This window comes from Psittacula echo (assembly GCF_963264785.1).
Source record: "Psittacula echo genome assembly, chromosome: 4".
Classification (NCBI taxonomy): Eukaryota; Metazoa; Chordata; class Aves; order Psittaciformes; family Psittacidae; genus Psittacula; species Psittacula echo.
Genome location: NC_137738.1, coordinates 111160668 through 111183867, shown reverse-complemented (window position 1 = coordinate 111183867; position 23200 = coordinate 111160668). Strand labels below are relative to the sequence as shown.

At 40.1% G+C, this 23200-nt stretch overlaps 1 protein-coding gene across 1 annotated transcript in view; it reads left to right on the top strand.

Moving 5' to 3' along the window:
• The window catches only part of WDPCP (WD repeat containing planar cell polarity effector), a gene marked incomplete at its 3' end in the record, with an annotated part of 157390 nt that overhangs the window by 111946 nt on the left and 22244 nt on the right, over positions 1-23200 (top strand). Inside the window, exon 14 of the mRNA XM_080615993.1 lies at positions 3396-3498. Within this exon, the coding sequence (XP_080472119.1) occupies positions 3396-3498 (103 nt within the window). The remainder of the gene's footprint in view (positions 1-3395; positions 3499-23200) is intronic.

Genomic DNA, 23200 nt, shown 5'->3' with positions numbered 1-23200 from the left:
ACTGTTGTTTTACAGACCATCCAAATCCATTTATAAAACCTCAGATGGCTCTAGGAGTCACATTACCTTATTCCCTGTAAATTTAATGGAATTTCAAGAAGAAATAGACTAAAGAAAGATATCTGCTGACATAAGCAAAATGAGAAAGAAAAATATTTATTTATGAAAGGGGAACAGAGAAGGATCAAAAAAGGAAAGGATAGAGAGGAGCAGATAGAACAGAGGCTCAGGAGTTTCCAAACGCTGAATACCTGTATTCTGAGACTTACAAGGAAACATCCCACGTCTTGGAGAATTTATCTCAAGTATCTCTTTCACCAAACAGGGTTCTGCAGTATTCCTGTTATTTGTTTTTGAGATTGCAAAGAAGTTTGAAAGAATGCTATCTGAGGCCTAAGTTCTGTCAGAGAAATTAAAAAGAAAAAAAAACCAAAAAGGCTTTAAAGTTAGTCCAATAGCTATAGCGTCACTCGTATGATGCCATAACAAGACACACATACACTGCTGTGACTCTCCATAAGCTTTACCCTCACGTCACATCTAAGTCCATCAATTATTATCATCTCCTACAAAGTTCAATAAAAAAATAAAACTGAAAAGGACATAATATCATGAACAACAGCTACATTTATTGGACAGTGACTGATCCAATCTGTGACAGAAAAGATCAAGCATTAGAAGGGTTGTTAGCTTGAAATCCTTTTGTAGTACGCTCCAGCTCTCAGCTGCTGAAAATTCAAAAGGCCATCCCATGTACCAAAGGTAGCAAAAAATGCAAGGAAAAGACACTTTAATAAAACTGTCAGATCTTGGGTGATACACTGATGAGGAAAGTGCATGTTTCGAAGAAATGCTGGAATTTTGCCCAGAAATATCCTATAGACAAATGCACATCAGTGTTTCAAATTACTTTTGCTCACCAAGGGCCAGCTCTGTGAGTCACAAAGATGAGAGCAAAAAGAAAGTAGTCCAAAAAGTAATCAAACTGTTAAATGATAAAACACAGCCCTTTCAGCAAACTCCTGACAAGCAGCTGGAAATTGTTGTTATTGTCACCATTGTTTTTGAGAGGGATGGGATCTTTGGAATGATAAATTCTTAGATAATTGTGTGGAAAAATCTGTAATAAATATTCAACTAATTTAATTTTTTTTTCCTGTTGTTCTTTAAGGCACCCTGTTATCCAGTGCTGCTGCTTTCTTTTTGAGTTATTTTCTAGTTTTATTTGTTTTACTCAGAGAGTTATAAATTCTTAGGAAAAGAAACAGTTTTTCTCGCTTATTTGAATGAGGAACACCTAAATTTGATCTGAAATCATCTAATTGGGAGGTTTTATATCTGTAGTCTTTTCTTTCTAGAACTTGTTTAGAGATAGAGACGAGGGGGTTCTTTTTAATTATTCTTTATGACAGCAACTTAACAAACCACGAAGAAAGCCACTTACAGCCTGCTGCTGTATGTCCTTATTTCTTACAAGGCCCATGTTAGCAATGGATATGTAGCATCTTTACATTTATTCACTCAAAACAGAAAACACATGCAAAAAGGAGATCTGAAAATAACAGATGTTTTGAGGCAGACAGCATGTACCACCTCTGAACTGAAAGAACTTTGTCATTTTCTGCAGTTGTTTCCATCCCCTCCCCAAGTTTGTTATTTAAAAGTCCATGGAAATATACAATACTTCTCTTAGTTTAAACTGCCAAAAGACAGTCATTAAGCATAGTCAGAATGTATTTTAAATTAGTGAACACAATCTGCCCATACATTCAAATCTTTCTAAGTTCAGACTTGTTCAAGAGCCCTTAGGTTTTCTATTGTTATCTAAATAAGCTGACAATATCTACTGTTTAATCTTCATAGAAATCATACCTTGCTACTCAGGCCCTTTTCTCCTGACAACCATGTTAGACCTACAAAGAGAGGAAGTACAGAGTTCGCAACAAGTTCGTAACTCATTACTTTGCTCCAAGACACTTGCACATATTTTAAGTCACACCTGTGTCTGTAATTAGAAAACGTTGCTGTCTCCTGTTGGGATCCTGCAAGGCAGTACCATGTTTTCCTTCATAATTAGTCTTGGTTTTCATAATATTCTCAGTTTGTTTCTTACTTATTATTATTATTACTATTACTAGTATTATTATTATTAAATAAGGGGATAATAAAAGCAGCATCTTTTTCTCCTAACACTATTACTGTCACATTTTTCATCTAACTTCTCTTTCTAGCATAAGGTCACCTTTTCCTGTAAGACTTTCTGTCATAACGATGAAGGTGACAGTAAAATCATACTGAGAAGGACAGTTTCACCTGAGATCTTCTGCATTAGTGGGAATGTAGTTGCTTTTATGGTATGCAGAAGTCAATATTTCCATCAAATACTCGTTTTCCCTTTAAATTCCTGCATGCAGATAGATTGCAGAACAATGGCCAGGAATGGCTTAAATCTTTGGATACCGAAAGACATCTTCAGCAAAGCAGTGGGGAAAATAAACTTTGCCAGCTGTTTTTGGATTTCCCTCATTTTATGTGTCACAGTTCATGCACAGAGCGGCCTGTGGCTATGACACCGAAGGAGAAGCGGATTAATTGTCTCTTTACTAATGGTCAAGGATGAAAATTTACTCCAAGAGCCAAAACCAAGGGCATTGGGGCTGTAATTTGTCAGAGAAATATGTTCTCCCACAAGTGGTGCTGTATGTAGTACAGGTGGTTTTCACCTCAAACATTAACACACAATAAAAAAGCCTTGCAGTTCAGCATGTCATGATACACCCCTGGTGCATCCCTCTGATTTTTAACCCTACATGAAGAACTAGATCCTGAGTATTGGCAATTATTCATTGCTAGACAACAACCTTTTTGGAAAGCTTCTTGTGGTCCGGGAGTGACTCAGGAATCACGTCACCTGTGTGTGTGTGTTAAAACCATTGAGCAACTGTTGTCCCAGAAGAACATTACCCCAGAATTTGTGTACTAGGTGGAAAACTTCACACACTTCAGAGAGGGGCTGTCAGCCAGAAGAGTTCCAGTACTTCAGATCTGGTTTACACAGAACGCCTCCTATCAACCCTCTCTTAATTTATGTTGCACCAACAGAAGTTACCTTAAAAGCAGGCAGATTGGTTTCTTTCATACACTGAGTCAATAGCTTCGCTTTTATCAGTGCATGATTGGTCAGTGTTTTATTCATTGCTGCATTCAACAGCACAAGTAAGATAATAAATTTGCATTGGGAGGGAATTAAAATGTAATGGTAGGTTCATCAGTTCCATCTGTGTTTGTGATCTAAATAATAAAAGAACTTCTTTCTTTCAAAATCCCTTTTGTTACTCCTGTGAGATTCATTTTAGATTAATCTCTTCTTTTTTTTTTTTCTTTTATTTCCAAAGGACATCCATTACCTTGCACTAGATAAGGGTGAATTGGCACTAGCTGAAGTGGCAAAGAAAAAGGCTAATGAAATTGATGCAGAATCAATAACTACTAGAATTGGTAAGAATGAATGGTGTTTAAAAACCCCTTTTTGTTTTAATCAATACTTGGCCTGTACAACACCATGTTATATTTGTAGGAGGGTTATCATTTCAAATGCATTGTTTTCTTTGAAAGTGAGACAGTATTTTTATTAATAACTAAAGAGGAAGGCTTGCAAAAGTAACATAGCTTTGCCTTTTAGTACTCGTGTGAAGATTGTGTCAATGCAGTAACTACAAAGCAAAAAAGATTTATGCTGTGGCTATATAGTAAATTTCAGGCTGTACAAACTGAATGGAGTACAAGAGGTAAGTGACTGAATCTGAAAAGTTTTGTTCATAGTAGTGTTAAAGTCCAAGTATGGCAATCTTATTCACCTCTAAATATTTGCTTGTACACGCTGTGCCAATAACTGGAGTCATATCATGGATGTTTTGGCAGCATTCGGACGAAGCATTTACTGATATGAACACAGGCAGATCATAGCTTTAAAGTAACAGCTTTGCATGCAGTGGGATTCTTGCCATTCGATAAGGAATACTGATGCAAAAATTGCTGGGTCAGACTAATAGCTCCAACACAGACAACTTTTCACGCAGGGGAACTCATAACTCATGCACTTTCTCCTTGTGTTTCCTCCGAATTGTCACGAAGAGATGTATGCAAATATGTAGGACGTTTTGATTTCATGCCCATAGCACGAACCGAACAGAAAGGGACCAAGTCTCATTAGCTAACCTCCAGCAGAGAAAGTAGACAAAAAGAAAAAAAACAACACAAAATGTTTGTATAAAATATGCAGTGCTGTTTTGCTTATTCTACTGCATCTTTGAATATTATGAGGAAATCACTGAGCTTTTGTCCTTGTCCCATGCCAAGAAGCAGAATATGATTAGAACTCAGAAGGAGTCAAAAAACCTTTCAGATCTTGAGTAACATAGGATTCTTCTAGAACTGCACATCTTGGTGTTTACTCAGAGCATACAAGAAAATGCCATTCAAATATACAGAAATGGTATGTTCATTTATGTAGTTATTTCTCTATATTGCATAAATCCATGGCTTTTGAGGCTATGCAGTACAATAACACCTCCTTCTCTCTCCAGCATAGTAGAAATCAAGCAGTGCCTGTCCTGAACTCTTTTCTCCAGAAAAAGTCTTTCATTTTCAAGCTTAAGTCACTTTAAGCATTTTTTGCACCACAGCTGGGCTGTTGGGCAAGCTCTTTCATCACTAGAATTGCCAAAAACAACACTTGTTTAGGTCATCTGTTACTGGGCACTCTTTATGGTGTACAGTTACATTTTCCTTGCTTTCTCGTCTCTTACTTCTTAGGTAGTTGTCCTCTGCACCTGATACAACTAAGATACCTAAGATTCTTACACTTAATCCGGGAAATTTAATCTTCAGTCTGAGTCTTCATTTAATTTCCTGCAAACTTACCCTATTACTAGATTCCTGAAGTTTTTAAGTTTACTGAGAGCCTTATGTAGTGTTATAGACATATATGTGAGGAGAGGGATAGGGAAGAAACGTGACGTGCTCACAAATGTATATCAGATTGCTCACAAATAGCATATCATATGTAATACATGCGTTACTACAATTCAGTTGTAAACATGCAGGCACGCAACTTTCCCCTCCTTCAGAGCAGTCCTACATTTAGCTCTGTAATGCCCCATAAGCATGAATTATTAAAGTCATTTTATATGATAAAGTCTTTAAAGTGCTCTCATTTGCTGAATAATTAACTATTAGAATGATTTAAAATACTTTTCGATGCCCCAGGGACAAACTGTCACTGAGATTGAGTTTATGAACAGTAATGAATTTGCATCCAATTCATTTTATGTGAAAATAAACAGTAATCTTCCATGAGTTCATTTCACTGCAGATTGGATCTCACCTTAATCATGTGAAATCTTACCCACAGGTTTTGTCTTATGGTTATTCCAGCGTCTTTTCTTGATGATATTTTTATTTCATAAACTGTTGTTAGCAAAGAAGGTGTCATTAAGAGGCATGAACTTTGCAGACCCAGTGAAAACTAAAGACAAGAAGTGCTTTTGTTTTAAATTACTGTATTTCTCCAACATTTTGAGAGGTGAAGAAAAGCTCATGCCAGAGCCAGAAGTTTTAAACTGCAAATTCAAACATGTCCCTGCCCCAAACCATCTCCTAAACTCAGTCCTCTTCATCTAGTCCCCGCTCTCTGAAGCTTTCAGCCACTCAGTTCACTAGTGGTCACACTTCCCAGATCAAATCCCAGACTTCTTGAGCACCCACTTCAGGCTTCTCAAGAAGGCACCAACCTAATCAAACAGAGGGAATAACGTGCAATCAGTGCTATTGACCCCAAGTTACACTGAATACACCCCCAGATAATATCTGCCCTCTCTACAGTATGTTTCGTATATATATTACGATATAATATTTGGTCCTAAATAGTGCAAATGTGAACTGTTCTCATCTGTCAGCATCTGGTGATGTTTCCTGATCCAGGCCATGACCAAAATTCAGCTCAACAGTACTGAAAAATAACATGAGTCAGTGATCCTGGCTGCTTCCCAAGCCCTTGAGAGTGCTCCACCTTGCCCCATATGTATTTAATTTGTCAGGATATTTCTGTGGACAGGGCTCACTTCAAACATAATATATTTCGAACTCGGACTTTTGAAAAAGTTTCAAGTTCCTACATATAATGTAGAATGACAATATAATTTCAACTGAAATTTATAGATGTCATCCAGAGTTCTATAATCATTGGTGGATTGTTCACGTATATCAAGATTTGTGTCAAGATAAAACTAAGCATAGATGGATTCTTTTAAAATTTTCTTAACTTTAACTATTCTCAGTTCATCACATGGTTGCAGTTTGCTAGACACTGTTTTGAGGAAGCCACTGTCAAAGCTAAGAATGTCTAGGTGTACATGATAAAAACACCTGTAGACCTTCAGTGCATAGTAGTTTGGTGAGAATATTGCTGAGCAAAATCAAGTGTCAAGTGAGCTTGCTGCTATGGTTTTGGCAGAATTTGATATTTTGTTCAGCTGATTAAAATCTTAGAATGAAAATTATTCTCATAAGATTTTATGTTTGACAGCCTGTGAAAATGCATCTTGAGGCATGAGAAGATTGAACTAATGGTACTGTACATCTCAGAGACTGCTCAGCTGCCTCCTCTTCCCTTACTACCATTTTATTAGCAGACTAGTGGCCATAGATACTGTGGGTTACTCTGCCAAAGATTTTCTGTTGAATTATTTCTGTAGTTGATCTACGAGTTCCTTAGTGAGGTCAGGGAGCAATCACTTAGCTTGCCAAAAACATATGGTGTGCACCTCATTTAACTTGATTAAAACAGAGAGGACTTTCTTCAATGTTAACAGTATTTGTAGGTTGCTAATTCTGTTTCTGAATGTGTTCTTGTATATATGCTCTTGGAACAATATTGTCCATAGTGGAAGAGTGTGTCTGTTCAATGCTGTAAACTGTAGGTTGCTATTGTAAAACTTGAGTTGCAAAGAACTGACATAGCACAGCCTGCTAAGAAATGCCATAACTAATAGTGATCGCGGAGGTGAAGAGCTCAGCCTTTCAGACATCATCGCTCAATGAATATCCAATGAAGAGCATATGTAGTCAGTGTCAGAAAGTTTCCCAAGGCCAACTTCCAACAAATTGCATTAGAGCCTAGCAAGATGATTTTAACCTTCGAATCAATAGCTTTCACCCAAAAGGGATTCATGTTATGACAAGATAGATAACTGCTGCATTGTTGAAAGGCAAATAGGGAAACCTTGTATTTCTTGTGAGAATTAAATTCATAATATTAATAATGCTAATGTTTAGGCAACATTTTTAACAGAGGTCTCTTAGTAAAAACACTGATGTTGAGATAATTGCATTGTTCTGATGTGCTAGATGAAACTGACTAATGTGTTGGTGATTCAGTTATGTCTAATGAAAGCACTTGAGGTTTTTTCCACTTAAAACAGAATTTGAAAACATTTCTGGAAATACTCCATAATGTTTGAAAGTGAAATAGGAAATCTTATCAGGTCTCACAGAGACTGAGGTCTAATTTCCCACACTATTCATGAAATCGTATTTAAAATGTAGAGGCCCTAAGTATTTCACCTTACTGGCAAGGAAAGTCACCAGTTTGAACCTTAAGTGGAGAACTTGTTCATTTCTTCTTAGTTCTGTGATAATTCTTTTATGTTGAATGGCTTACATGTTATTTATGATAATTAATAATGACACATGCTATGGTGTTTTGTCTTCCATACAGTGTGTTGGAGATACCAGTCTGGTCTTGCATACAATCTGCTACCTCCAAATCACTTGTAATTTAGTCATCTCTTCACCTATTCCTGACAGTCCTGACAAGCCTGCTTGCATTTCAAGTCCGTGTTTAGAATTGTCCCTCTGTTTCTGTAACCTTCTCTGCCCCTGCATTAGCCCAGTTGATAACATGTATTCCTCTTCTGATCCCTGGTGACTCTTTTCACCTATCAAGCAATAGAATTCTTCCTTACCCTCATATGCCTTCTCTGATGCTGATGACAAAGCCTTCTTCCTTTCCTACTTTTTGTTGGCACACTCATCTTTCCCTTGCTATCAAGTTTCAAGTTAACTGAGAATCTTAACCTTTTATTGCATACCATGATTGTTATATCACTGTGTAACATGTTTATGACATGCTTAAAAGGTACTATCCAACGCACAGATGAACTATGATCTGGAAAGACTCAGGGGACACCTGCTCATGCTACATTTTTTTGGAGCTCTACTTCCTTCAGTGTAAATATTAGATCTCCTATTTATTTATTTGTATTTTCAGTTTAAGTCAATCAAAACCTCTGGGATCAAATCCTTTGCCTTTATTTTTCTAATAATGTGACTTTTTCCTCAGAGGGACAGAACAACATTTTTAATGAAAAATGTTTTTTAAGTATGATTGGCAGTTCACCTATGGGAAGAAATCAGTTTCCACAAGCGCTTTCTAAATTTTGTGCGACACAAGATGAGTGTCTTTGAAGATCCATAGTAATTTGAAATGATTTAACTGTGCTCATGTATACACTCTCATATTAAGCCACACACAGCATTTGATACAGATCCCACGGAACACAACAGAATATTTCCACCATCTCTAGTGGACTTTGGATGGGGATTCTAGCAATAGCAAGCTCATGTGTAGGCCTGGCACCACCAGAACTGCTGCTCTCTACAGAAAAAAATTACAAAGAGCCTGGTGTGGCTCTTACCCAGATATTGTGTCCATATCAAGGATGCCTTACTTGATATAGGTTGCTTAAGTCCCCTGGTTTCAAGAGGAGCTGGTGGCACCCAGCACTTATGGCGTGGAAGCCTACTGCAGTGGTAGTTCTGAATGAATAGCCTGGCATACCTGCTTCTTGGGGAGTGCGGCAATATGTTCCCATATAGCTAAGTGTATCTGCTGGATCTTCTTTATTCTGATGTTTACCCTTTCTTAATCAAATTTCTAATTTTTCTACTAGTGAGGAGTTTACTCCATCGAGAGGTTACGGGCACTAAGTGCTCCCCTCCATGTGTTCTTTTCTAGAAGTGGAGTCATTTGTTTTACTCAAGGTCTATAGTAGTGCCAAACTATTTTTGATGCTCCACCTCATCTCACCTCTCCGCTTACTTGTGTCATGATGTCAGTTTTGATCTATACCTTTCCACTGCTAGCCAGCTTTGCCTAAAGACATAATCCACAGCCCTTAATAATTATAAGTACATCAAAGGCTAGCTAGTTTGCTTAGCTGCAGAGGTCTACACAAAGATCTGTGTATCTTCACTTGAAAGAGATTTATAGTTTTGTGTCAAGCTTTAGAATAATCATGGCATTCCATTTTTTCCTTTCCTTGTTGTGACATATTCTTGCTCACCACAGAACCTGATTTAAAAAGCACCACTATATGCCTGAAATGAAGACGCTATTCTCCTTAATATTTTCATTTTAATGATCCTCATATTTTGTAATGTCCGTCAGCAGTAAAATTATGCCCTGTTTAATATGAAAAAGTCTTACCAAGAAGTCACAATTTTTTGTTGATTAACAATTTTTTGCCTTCATTTTAAATGATGTGTTGCACAGAAAATAAGAAAAATCAGTAACTGGAAGAGCCAGGTTTAGGAAGTTATTTTTTTGTTTGTTTCTGTAGCCACATACTGTAACTGGTTTATAAACAAAAAAAAATCACAGTATTTCCAAATTCTGGAAACTAAAAGGAGTTGTCTGTGTCTGATCTGTATTTATTCTACTAATGGTTAGGTTATTGCAAAGTATGTGAGGTTTCTCATCCCGGATCTTTTCAGTATATTTCTATTTTATCCCTATAACCTCCAGCAAAGCTGATGAGCATAAAGAATGAATTATGCTAATTACCAAGTAAATAACTTATTTTCCATGGCAACATATCAAGAAGTAAGTTACAAAATTGAAAACAGTTCACAGAGGTATTCTTTGGTAAGGATTTTACATGATAAAGATTAGTCCGTCATAAAAGATCTAGAAAGGATGCTCATGGCATGGCATTGAAGCAAAGAGAGGCAAGTCAGTATCCATTGACATTATAGCTAGGAAATTAAGTTGGAATCAGATTTCTCAGCACTAACTCCATAGACCGAAGTCAATTTAAATAAAAACCACACATAGTTAAAATAACTGTTGAAACAAACTATCAAAGAAATTGATGCATGGAAAGTGTCTTTGCATGGAGACTAAATGAATACCTTTCTGGGAAATAGGTTTTAGCCAAATACAATTCATGCATTAGTCAAACACAAGTTTTTCTGGCTTGGTGTAGGATACCTGCATGAAATTTAATGGCCTCTAATTTACTGTAGGTCAAACTGGATGATTTACACTGTATCATTATAATATAATATTCATATGTTCTGGATTCCAGTCTTGCCTACAGCTCTGTGAAAAAGCCTCTGGTAAATCTCCCATTAGCTTCAAAAGGCCCACATGCGGGCTAAAAGACTGCAGTTAAAAGCCACATAATGTATATTCACACGTCTCCTACTATGCACGTGTGTGTGTACATAAGTGGGTGTTATATTTACACATACACAGCCAAAATCTGGCCAGTCATAAAATAGCTCCAAATCTGAACACAAGCACTGGATTAGTTATTACATATTTATATTTTGTTTCATGTCATCAGCAGCCACAGAGTTTGCTGCTGCATTTTTCCTGAAAGAACAAGAAATAATCACAGGAGGAGGCACTTTAGTAATGGCTGTGGCTGGCTGAGAGCTGGGTATCTGTGCATTCATGGTGTGTCAAAGGCATGTTTGTCTCACACACCCTAGAGCCATCCTTGAGCCTCTAGTTTTCTGATAGGGAATTCACCGATTGCATTTCTGTGCACCGAAAAGAGTTGGCAAACACATATTTGCATGGCAGCTGGTATGTGTTTTGTCCTGTTCGTTCTGCGTAATGTAACGTGATGTGACAGGCTGCAATTCATCACATCAGTGGCATGACAGCTGAGGAATTGGAAAAGAGGTATAATGATGGGCTGATGTGAGGTGTCAATTTAATGTTTGATTATGATAATTCAACATTAAGTCTTTTTATAATCACCTACGGAAGAATTATCATCAAATATTCCCTGTGTGGGTGAGTCTTAGAAGCGGTGATCAGATATAGCATAGTCAACATGAGGGGAAGGCTGTAGATTCCTGTGCTCAGAAGGACCCACTCACATAAATAAGAGAATCTTTGCACATCTGGTTTATGATCAAACAAACAAGCGAAAACATAGGACTATTTACTTATTGCCTCCTCTTTCACTACACTCCCCAGCCACACCACAGGCCCTTAAGTGGGGATACCATGGAATTGCCTGCGGCAAAATCAGAGGTTGAGGCAGTTTTCCTCCAAAGAATGCTGCACAAGAGACTGCTTGACAGTTCACCCCTGAAAAACTCCTGCAACAAAAGCGAAGGTGTTTGATGACCTGATGTTAGTTCTTGTTAAATGCATTCAGCCTAACAAAGCCAAGCTCCCTGTTAAAATCCTGTCTCGGGGCTCGTGACACTCTAATCAGGATGTCACTGGTGAAAGCCGTATGGAAAAGTTCAGTGGGGCCTGAGAGTGAGCTTTGCACCCATCGCTGTTGTCAGTCTTGCACTTTCTAACATGCCAAATTCAGCTAGAAGAATAAGCTGTTTAAGAAAAAGCCTTGGTGAAAAACTGATCAACAGTGCCTAATACAAGGCAATAAGTACATCCAGATTTAATGACTTTTTTCCTTCCCTCAACATACACTCTGTATGTCATTTCAGCTGTTTAAAATATCTTTTACAATACTCGTCCTATTGGTCTGCACCAATCTTTTTACTTTAAATCTCAGTGCCATGAAACTGCTGCAACTCCTGAACTCATGCAGGAATAATATCTGCCCTTCTGTAATATTTTCCACAGCGTTCAAGATGCCAAAAGTCCTGCATCATGCTAGATTTCAAACTGTAAAATTCAGTCCTAAAAATAGATTTTGAGGCAGCATCAGTTATCTCTGCAATGCTGACTTTATGAAATGGCAAAATATCATAATATAATGAAAAGATACGATTAATAATAGCTTATAAGCATGTATGTTGATCATTATAATTAGTTACTACAGGTACACTGCCAGTGTCCCACCTTTTCATCTTTATGATAACCTAAGATGCAACAGGCACTTGATTTCTGCCTCCTACCCTCCCAGCCCAGGGCCTGGCTGCAATGCACACCTTCCCCTGGAGCTCAGGCTCCCCAGCACCCCTGTCCCTGCTTCTTCTCTGCCCTCTGGGAGGGCACAGCTTCCCCCCCCCACACCTTTGCCTGTATTTAAAGTGTGTCTGCAAGGCTGTGTTTGATGTCAGCACTGAGGCTTGCTGTGCCTGACTCCACCGGCCCTGTCTGGATGATGCTCAGAGCTCAGCCTGACTTCTCGTGAGGAACCAGTGGCAGGACCTACAAGGACTTTCTTGCTGCCCTTCAGCCCTGATGGCTCTGAGAGCAGCTCTGAGTCCCTACATACCACAAGATCAATAAAAAGTCAGGGTATAGTTCTCACATAAATTAGATCCCATGGATTAACCTCTTAAGTTTAGAAGTTTCTTTAAGTTTTAGAACTTTCACTGTAAAAGAATGTGGAAGACAATATTCTTTCCGGTAGAATTGTGTTAAAAACCTATATATTATTTCCATTTTTTTCCAAAATACAGCATTGTTTCATATCAACTGCTAGCTTATATTTTTTGCTTGATATAATGTACCTTCTGTTACATCTTACTATGATTACTCATATACCTTTGCTAAAATTAGTCATTTCCTTTGCTTACTACTGAAAATCCCCCTCAGATATCCAAATACTCCTGAAGAGCAGATTCTGTGGCCATCCTAGAGACTTTGCTGAATGAGCCCAGGACTTGATCTTGTGTCAGCTGGAAGCATTGCTGCTCATTCACCATCAGGAACCTTATCTGAGCTCACCCTCTGACTGCACCACATAACCCAGAGGAGGAAGGACTTGGGACCCAGTCTGAACTTCTCCTGAATCATCATTTGAAGTTCATTGCTACATTTCACCACACCTCTGCATAAATAATACAAACTTTTATTAACCAGATGAAAGATTATGGCTATAATTAATTATTTATTTTACTACATAGGATGCGTTGTGGCCAACAAAAAAGAGCTACAAAGTGCTTACCTTAGGCCTTTGCTTTTAGCTACCAAATGGCAAGATGCTTAGCTCACAGCCGTGGATATGGAGTCTAGTCTGCTGCACTGTAAGCCCAGATTGTCCTGCTGACTATGCTGGTGTCTTCTCTTAGGTATGTAAGGCAAGAATTAGGACCACAGCATTCCAGTCTGATCACTGTAATAAGCAGAATTTTAACAGTAAAACATTCCAGAAAGAATTCTGATTTCCTCAGTAATTCATCAAGGAAGCATGAGCATTAGTCAGTGCCTTATTTTAATATATTATTATCAAGTATACCATCCCAACCTATTTCCTTGTGTGTTTGAGAGCTTTGCTGCCCACTTGCTGGGATCAGAAACAGCACCGCAGGTGAGAGACTGGATAAAATTAGACCTTACCACCCATCACCAACTTACTGGATGAGTTTGGCCAGTTCATTTTAGCCTTAAGTGCTTTTGTTTTCTTTTGGGGCCTGTATGAGCTCTCTGTAAGAGGCTGCCCATCCTTTCAGCAGCATCCAGGTCCCATGCTGCAGTCCCTCGCTCCGTCACACTGTGCCCTCAGCTTCTCCTGTCTGGTGTTGCATTTCCAGCACTGCCTTCCCAGAGTTTAACCACACAGTCAGGTGAATTCCATTTTCTAAGCTCACTTATTTTCTATAGTTTGAATGAGTTTTTCCAACACAGGGTAGAAAAAGACCCCTGCGAAATCAGCCGTAATACTCGAGTTTATATCTGCCATTAGGTGTCAGTGTGACAACAACCATGGTACACAAAGCCTGTTCCGGGGTGTGCAGGGATCCCACCCCATCCTAAACTTCTCATTTTCAACTCAGGGAAAATACAATCTGCAACTGAGAGGAAGGAAGAGGTTGAAGAAAGAAGGAAACATTTTATTTCGGGTTTTTTCCATCACCTCATTGAAGTTACTTACTAACAGATAAATCTGCATTTCATTCAGTGTATCTCAGGTTCCTGGTGCTGCAGTTGTTAAAGAAGTGCAATATTTACACAACCAGGACAACAGCTTCTGCACACAGTGATCTGACACCCTATTTTGGGGCAAAAGAAACAGTCAATACTATTAGTAATTTGCAGTCTGCAGGAGGTAAACTGCTTTGCCCATAGTCAAATGTTAAATTACTCATGTAGGCTGATGCTTAATGATGTTGATGCTTATAAATGGGTCCTGCACAAGTTGGTTAAAATACTGCACTAGAAAAGCAACTTAAAGTTCCACTCATTCAGAGGAAAAGGATCTTCAAACTTCTAAAACTAGTTTTAAAGCATGGTTTTGTGTCTGAAATAGTACCTTATTTTGGTGTATCAGTGGTATGCATGATGAAGAAGTAGTAAAAACGTGACTTATATTAAGGAGGTTGTGGTTGTTTTCAAACAAAGTTTCAGGCACTTCTCAAAAAGAAGTGGCAAAGGTAGCAAACAGGTTTTGGTTATGTGGGAGTTTTGAAAGTACAGTTTTAAAATAAAAATCAAGGTTTTAGGGGGAAAAAAGGATTTTCAGAAGAAAATTAATTTTTTTAAAAAATACCAGTTGCCTCAAGTATTGAGAATACCCCAAATACTTGTAAGATAGCAATTTTTTGCCTCATGTTTGAAACTGGAAACATTTCCACCATTAACTTTAGTCAGATTTAGATCAGGTCAACATAATGGCTAAATCGGCTTGGCCTGCACCAGAATCAGGGAATCTGTTGTGCAAGAAGATTGTTTGGATTCAGCTTTGACTTCTCCTTTGAGATGGAAGAGATTGTGAGCATCGCTTGAACTTGGTGAGGGTTTTTTATATTGATAGATTAAATCTTGAATAGCACCATGCTGCTGTGATAAGCATCTGAGCACGCTGGCTTTTCTTTTAGCTACTTCCAGTTTTCTAGTAATTGCGTGACGCAGGAGTGGTTAGTCCTGAGCATGCGCTGTACAGCCCAGAGTAATCCTAGCCAAGGCAAGGATCCTCAGGTACCATCTCTGCTACAGTTCCCCATGTTGGATAGCTGCAGTTCTCATTATGAGAGCAAAGGCTTCCAAAATTTGGTAGCCCTGCCCCCTTCAAGATGGAGGTGGGGAAAGTAAAGTCTCATGTGCCAGTTTGACCCTTGCCTTTATAATAGAAAATTATAGGTATTAGGAATAGAAAAGATGCCTGATTAAATGGCCCCAGCCACCTGCTAATGCAAGATTGTGAAGTAATCCTTGACCGGTTTCATATTGAGAGTTGCCACAATGATATTCTTCCATACTTCGTGCTACTCAGCTTGCCTGGAAGGCTGTCTCCTATACTTTAGTTTACTTGTATCCTAACTCTCTTTTGCTTTCTACTGTTTTAAATAGCAGTGATTAAATCTTTCTTTATATTGGTAATGATGGGGGCTGGAAAGTTCCTGCTATCCTACAGTCTGTTTTGATTTCAATATAAATTGAACTCCTTATTTTTATATGTGGTTTCAGACCAGGTTCTTCTTCTTGTTTGTGGTACAAAGGGAGCAGGTGAAATTGCTAGCTGGGCTAGCAGTGGCCACTGTCGCTTGCTGTACACCTTGCAGCAGAGGTATAAAGAGAGGCTCTAGGGCCAGGCACAAGCTGCTCAATGACACTCCCACCCAGAGTTAGTTTAGGTGAGTCCAGACATAATTTTGCTGATTTTGAAGAAAAATCATAGTAAAGTAGACCCGAAAGCAGCAGAGATCTGTAAGCCTGCTTCAAGCAGAGCACTGTTCTTGTAGACAGAGTATTGCTTCAAGCCACTCTTCACAGATCACAAGGGATCATGGTGACAGTTTCTTTCTGACTGATCCCTTCTCCTTGCAGTGGGCTGAGTTCTCACCTGCAGCCTAAACAAGTCCCAAAACATCCCATAACACATGAAGTGCAAGGAAGAGTTTCCACCCTAAGTCAGAAAAGAAGCAGAGGGAGCAAAGTCAGTCTGTAAGGAAGGACTGCAAGGACAACATGACAACCAGGTAGATAGCAAACATCCCTGGGTGATGCATGTCTCTGTAAGAAGTACTGGCAGTGGCAGGTAAGGAAAGAAAAAGATCGCTGTGGCAGTGCAGGAATGTGACAAGGTGCTTTGTAAGGGTGAACTTTCCCTATTTAACATTAATTGCTTTCCGTGGATACAGAATGTACTTTTAAGTGATGAAAGGAGTGGCTGACAAAACATGCTGTGTTCAACAGGTATCAGAGAATGCAGTCTAGGTTAACTGCCTGCTCTTAAAAAAATGCTTTTTTCTGAAAAGGTGAGCATCTGTGTGGGACAAATTCTTATCTCTAAACTCCCGTTGTCTACTTCAATGAGAGGAGGAGCAAGAAAGGGAATGAAATAGGACAGTGAGGCCATGGTGATTTTTTTCCCTGGCATCAGGCATCAGCTCTTTGCATCTCTTCCCATGGACTTTCCTCCTGGTTCCCTTCAGGAGCACAGGTAACATCAGGAACTGCCCACAGCTGCCTCCTGGGCTCTGAGCTTCCCAGGTGGCATCCACAACCACTGCTCCTGCTGACAGTGTTTATTCAGATAGGCAGAGAGAAAGTATTTGTGTTTGCAGAAGGCATCATATAGTGTGAACTACCTCCATGAGGTTTTAAAAGGAAAAACCACTCTGGTATTCATGCCACTCTGTAGTTGGGGGTTACCAGGCAGATGAAGATCTTTCCAGGGAGTGGAAAGAACAGCCTGGGAATGAAAACCCTGCTGTTTCTACAAGGTGGCATTTCTCTTCGAAACGGTAGTTGTCCCCTTTCCAAAGCTTTATGTTTTTGCTCTAAATTAGTCTCTTCTAATGTCAGGGGTGGAGGGAAGGTGTCAACCCATCAGTCAGGGTTTTCAGATGCCAATATGGTCGCATTGGCTTTTAAGGCCTTTGGGCACCCAAACCACAGAATGTGCTGGTGGTTATCAGCAAGTCTGTGCAGCAAAGCACTGCAGTATGAGTGACAGGCCGTAAATGCCTATCAGGGAGGACCTGCCCTTATATCTGCTTCAGTGGTTTTATTAGCCACACCTTTCTTGTGAATTGTGAAGTGTCTGTCAGGGTGCTCCGGAGATGGTTAAAACAAGGCGTGCTCTAATACCCCAACTTCTTTTATGTCCTAGAGCCTTGAGGTGCATTTAGAAAATGCATCCAAGTTTTATCTTGTGATGTAGGATTTAGCCAAGAGACGTTGAACAGAGCACTGCGTAAGTGTCATTAAGAGAGCTGAGCAACAGGATGTCAGTATGCATGTTGTGTGTATATATATGCATGCGCAAACACACAACTTGCACATATACACATCACAATAAAGTTTTAGACTTTGGAGGTTTGAAATAACATGTTGGTACCTATTGTTGTTTGCTATACTTTACCAATTTTCTATGCAGATACATACACACAGAGACACCCCATTAAAACCTGGCCCTCATTTTATGAAAACTTATCCAAGAAATTCACAACTTAGTATCCTAATTCTTGGAATACAAAAGGCATTATAGTAATTAATTTTAAAGGGACTGAAAAAATGCATAGGCATTTTCAATTTTGGTATGTGGAAAGCTAGCTTTGGTTAATCTCTGCAGGTATTGAGCTCATTGATATGGGTAAGTTTGGTCTATACAACCTTCCAACAAGAGTAACATTTTTTGTTCCATGAAACCCACTGACTATGAGCACATTAGTCTGGCAGATGCCAGAAAAATACAGCTTTGTAATGTGGACTTAATTTACAGATACTATTCCCATTTTTCTGTTATTTGGATTAGGCAACTAACTGGTCCCAAGTTTTTCTTCATTAAAAGAAAAAGGAAAGAAGATCCTTTTAATAAGTGTGTGCTTCATACTGTCAAACTTCAATAGCACAGAATTTTTCACTTGATCAGAAAGCTGATTTAATTTGCTGCTAGGTTAAATGTTAAAGGTTTCAGCCTTATGACCATGGATTCTCAAATTAAATTCAGTGCATTGCTTAAATTTCTAGCTGCAGTGCATTTAGCCTAATTGCTTTGGTAAGTTGGGTGCTTAGTAACTACTACTCTTCTGCATTTTCGTCTTTAAAGGCAAGCAATGAAATAAGCCTGAGGGGCACAGGTGGGCTAGCCTGCTCTTTGGGATTCACCTGTGGGGTCTTAGGATATCTCTTCCAGTCTGACCGCATCCTCAGACCATGTCTGATGAGGCTGTTCTGCTGACAAGGGAGAGCATTTAAACACCTGTAGGTTTTAGCTATTTAAGCTCAAATCAGTTTTGAAGCAGCAATAAAGGCTGAGCAAAATGGTTCAGATTTCAGTCAGTTGTCAACTAAATGTGTGCACTGGGCCTTTAAGTATTTGGCCAGACACATCTTGATTGCTTAGCTTTTGTTTTCACCCTTGGAAAGTCAGCTGGATAATACCGTGTAGATAAAGTCTATTCCCTGAGCTATAGGCAGGCTGGGCCAGGGGCTGGAGAGGAGGATAAGAGGGAGAATTAACAAAAAACAGAGTTATGTTTATGTATTTCCCAATTTTCTGTGAGCCAAGTTACTTGCAGTCATTTTCAGTTTCCTTGCAACATAAAATACAAAAATCATACAGACTTAAAATGATGCCACTGATGCAATCTTTAAGGTGGGCTCTTCTCCTAGGGAAAGAGTTGCAATGTAAACACAGGGGGGATGGAAGCAATAGAGGAAACTTCCACCAACGGCACCGGGCAAGGGCGAGCTCCAAGTGTCTAGTTTTTTCCTCTTTGTTTACAGCATTTTTAAGGATTAGAGTTCTCACGCAACATATATGTCATTAAAAGGCTGATGCTTCTTTGCACACGTTGTTGTGATGGCCTGTGGCAACCTGAATTAATTGTTTCAGTAGTTGATGGTGGTTACTAGCCATAATTATTATAATTTGCATTTATAAAAACTTCTTTCATCTAAGGATCTCAAAATGCTTTTTGCTTTTGCTCACATTTAATTAAGCTTCACAACATCCTGTGAGGTAGGTGTCAAGAGTGTTGTTATATCCATTTTTACACAGGTTTCTCTAAGTAAACAAGGTCACTCTCTAACATGACTGGTATTTGGTTCACATCACACTTGCACAGGACAGAGCAACTAGAACTGCTGCAGGAATTAGGGGTGCTGATCTAGGTCACTTTGCATCTCCCACATAGCTCTTGCTGCTGCCATGCTGTGTGGACACATGCAGTAAGCCACCACAAACACAGTCAGAGCAACCTCAGCCCAGATTTCCAGTCTGAGATGGCCCTTTCTTTCCCAGAAGTACTCCAGCAGCACAGAAGTCTTGGGAAGAAAAACAGATAAGCATCCTACATATTGCACAAGATGACATAACCCATTCTGCAGAGATCTGTTCTTTCTGTAATGTTCTGCCTTATTTAAGACTTTCTTTGCAATCTGCGCACAAGACATTTCTACTACAGCCAAAGCCAAGAAACTAGCTGCAAGGAACGTAAAGTTACTCTTTTTCAGTCACTTGCTTGTTCTAGAAGAGGCTGCATGCGCTTCATCTCCAGTGGCTTGTTCTAGAAGAGGCTGCACGCACTTCATCTTCAGTCCCTGCCAGCCTTAGACCCAACCTTATGGGCAATGAAAACCTCTGAGATCTACTAAATCCTCGATTACCACTTGACTGTGGTATTAAAAAGTGAGGATCAACTCTCTCAAGATAGACTTGGAACTTGAGGGGACAACAGGAGGAGACAGTTTCAAAAGCTCATTTCTTTTTCAAACATATGACAATGTTGTTTAAATTGAACCTGGCTTTCTGTAAGCTCTGTTGATCACTGTACTAGCCTTGAGGAACATAGGTCTAAGTAAGCATTGCAAACTGAGAAAGAAGTCCTGGGCCATGCCTTCATGAATTCCTTACCATCCCCATAAGTTTACACGGGCTTGTTTACGTGTGGCAATGACCAGATTAGCTATTTTGAAAGAACTCTACCTGTGGATGCACTTACTCCAAAATAAAAGCCACTTTGTTCTTCTAAATTATTGGATTTAGAATCATAGAATCATAGAATAGTTAGGATTGGAAAGGACCTTAAGATCATCTAGTTCCAACCCCGCTGCCATGGGCAGGGATACCTCACACTAAACCATGTCACCCAAGGCCTCATCCAACCTGGCCTTGAACACCACCAAGGATGGAGCATTCACAACTCTCCTGGGCAACCCCATTCCAGTGCCTCACCACCATCACAGTAAAGAATTTCTTCCTTATATCCAATCTAAACTTCCCCTGTTTAAGTCTGAACCCGTTACCCCTTGTCCTGTCACTACAGTCCCTGATGAAGAGTCCATCCCCAGCATCCCTGTAAGCCCCCTTCAGATACTGGAAGGCTGCTCTGAGGTCTCCACGCAGCCTTCTCTTCTCCAGGCTGAACAGCCCCAACTTTCCCAACCTGTCTCCATACGGGAGGTGCTCCAGTCCCCTGATCATCCTCGTGGCCTCCTCTGGACTTGTTCCAACAGTTCCATGTCCTTTTTATGTTGAGGACACCAGAACTGCACACAATGCTCCAAGTGAGGTCTCACGAGAGCGGAGTAGAGGGGCAGGATCACCTCCTTCGACCTGCTGGTCATGCTCCTTTTGATGCAGCCCAGGATACGGTTGGCTTTCTGGGCTGCGAGCGCACACTGAAGCCGGCTCATGTTCATTTTCTCATTGACCAACACCCCCAAGTCCTTCTCTGCAGGGCTGCTCTGAATCTCTTCTCTGCCCAACCTGTAGCTGTGCCTGGGATTGCTCCGACCCAGGTGTAGGACCTTGCACTTGGCATGGTTAAACTTCATAAGGTTGGCATCAGCCCACCTCACAAGCGTGTCAAGGTCCCTCTGGATGGCATCTCTTCCCTCTGGCATATCAAGCGAACCACACAGCTTGGTGTCATCGGCAAACTTGCTGAGGGTGCACTCAAAGAAGAAAGGTTATTCTGAACAACATGAGAAAGTATTTCCTTCCTAGAGTAGACCATTCAAAAGAAATACTCCGAAACAATCTGTCTGGCTCATTTCTCATGTTGATGCTTTTTTAGGCACCGACATAGTCGCACAGTCATCAACAACTATTTTTCTTTCAGTGCATCCTTTTCCCAAAGAGGGTGTGCCAGTCAGGTTGTCTTTGTCAAAGGTCTTTACCTGACATTATTTCTGCTTAAACCATCAGCATGAAATAACTTCCGAAAGCATTCCTTCTCTGTCTAACACCAAAAAGCACTGATGGAGCACAAAGAGAATTCAATGTGTCCTGCTCCATTCATAGCAGATGCGAGTAGCAGCAGAGGCTTTGTCCTAGCTTCTTTGGAGGAGCATCCCAGTGAAGCCCAAGGGAACTTGGTCCCGCGCCCCAACTTAAGCATGTCTGGAGCATCCTTCAGGGATTGTATTGCTCATCCCTGATTCTTTTCAGTTCCTGTAAGTCAATGTACAGGATTTATTCTGGTCCATATTTCTCTTGTGGGGAAAGGAATGCCTGGCAGTGAGAGGAGAAGGTCTGTCACAAGAACTTACATAATTTCATTTTACCTGGTGCTGTCTACTTCACTTTCAGCAGAAATGGAGGGCAGTTATTGGGATAAGCCTGAACTTTGTGAAACTTTCTTCTGCTTTCCCTCTCCTCCAAACTCATCCATGTCTACTGCTGCACAGAAGATAAAAATTCAGTAGTGACTTGGGACTTGGGAGAATACAACGCCATGAGAGTCATGGCATCAAGAGAGCTTTTTCTTGCAGCAAACAGAAAAACCTCAGTAACGTCAAATCACTACTTTTGGGGTCTGTTTCTTTTTTTGGAAGGGGAGAGCTAAAATTTCTGCTTGTGTTATCTCATATTGCAGAAATTGAGACTTGATGGGTACTGTATTATTCTTTTGGACCTCAATCACTCCCAAAGATTCAAGATGAACTCTACCTGCCCAGGCACCAGAGTCAGTGCCCCAGGGAATTTCTTCATATCTAAAGGATATGCAGGATGTGTACTTGCATGCCCTTGCTGCCTCTCAACTCCAGCTGTACATGCAGTTTTACTTTAGGAACCTGTACCTCCAGTATTGCAATATCTTTTTCAGTCTCTGTCATCAAGAGTTTAAATACAGTTCAGATCAGTGTTAGTGGCCCAGCTCCAAACGAGGAGAATTGCTGCAGTTCGTTATCTTGACAATTAAGTGGTCTGAGGCAATTCCTTTTTGAAAGAGATACAATTAGCTAACTCTTGAACTCTAGCCTTGCTCCAGCGCTATGACATAGTTATGCACCTGCTCTAAAAGTGTTGATATTACAACTAAGGTTTTCCCACCTGTAAATATAACTCCTGCACTAAGATTCCTTCATGCAGCTGTGCCATGCTGTCCTCGTGCCACTCTGGTACCCTACTGGAGCATGAGATAACAACACAAACCTCATTTGTAAAGGACTCTGACCTCAGCTGATTAAAAACAGGCTGTCTGAAGACCACAGTGATCTTGTCGTATAGCCTCTAGGGAAGGGTCGGTGCTGGGGTCCTTGTCACAAAACCACCAGAAGGGCCTGGCATGGAGAGTGTTATATCAAAGAGACACATTACCAGTTGTCCCATCCTCTGTTTTGAGTCCAGCTTCCTGGTCCAGTGGAAAAAGGCAGCTTTCCTACTCCCAATCCACTGTGTAGAAAACAGCAGCCCATGCAGACCCAAAATGGAGATTTTCTTTGGAAAAGAAAGCATCCTTCTAATGGTGTTTTCTTCCTGGGATTTAGGCATGAATTTCTAGTTACAATCCCTCAGTCCTTATATACCTAGTGAAAACTGAGTTGTCATCCAGTACAGTACCCCCCTCCTGATCTGGACAGGAACTGATGCTCCAGGAAAAGACAGTGACCTCCAGCCTTGCCCTGGTTCCCTTCATCTTAAGGCCTGCAGATGCAGCTTCCTTCTGCCTCTTTCTACCGAGCAATGAAAATACATCCACAGGTAGACATTGTTCTTCCAACCCAATATGGGCAGATGCACTTCTC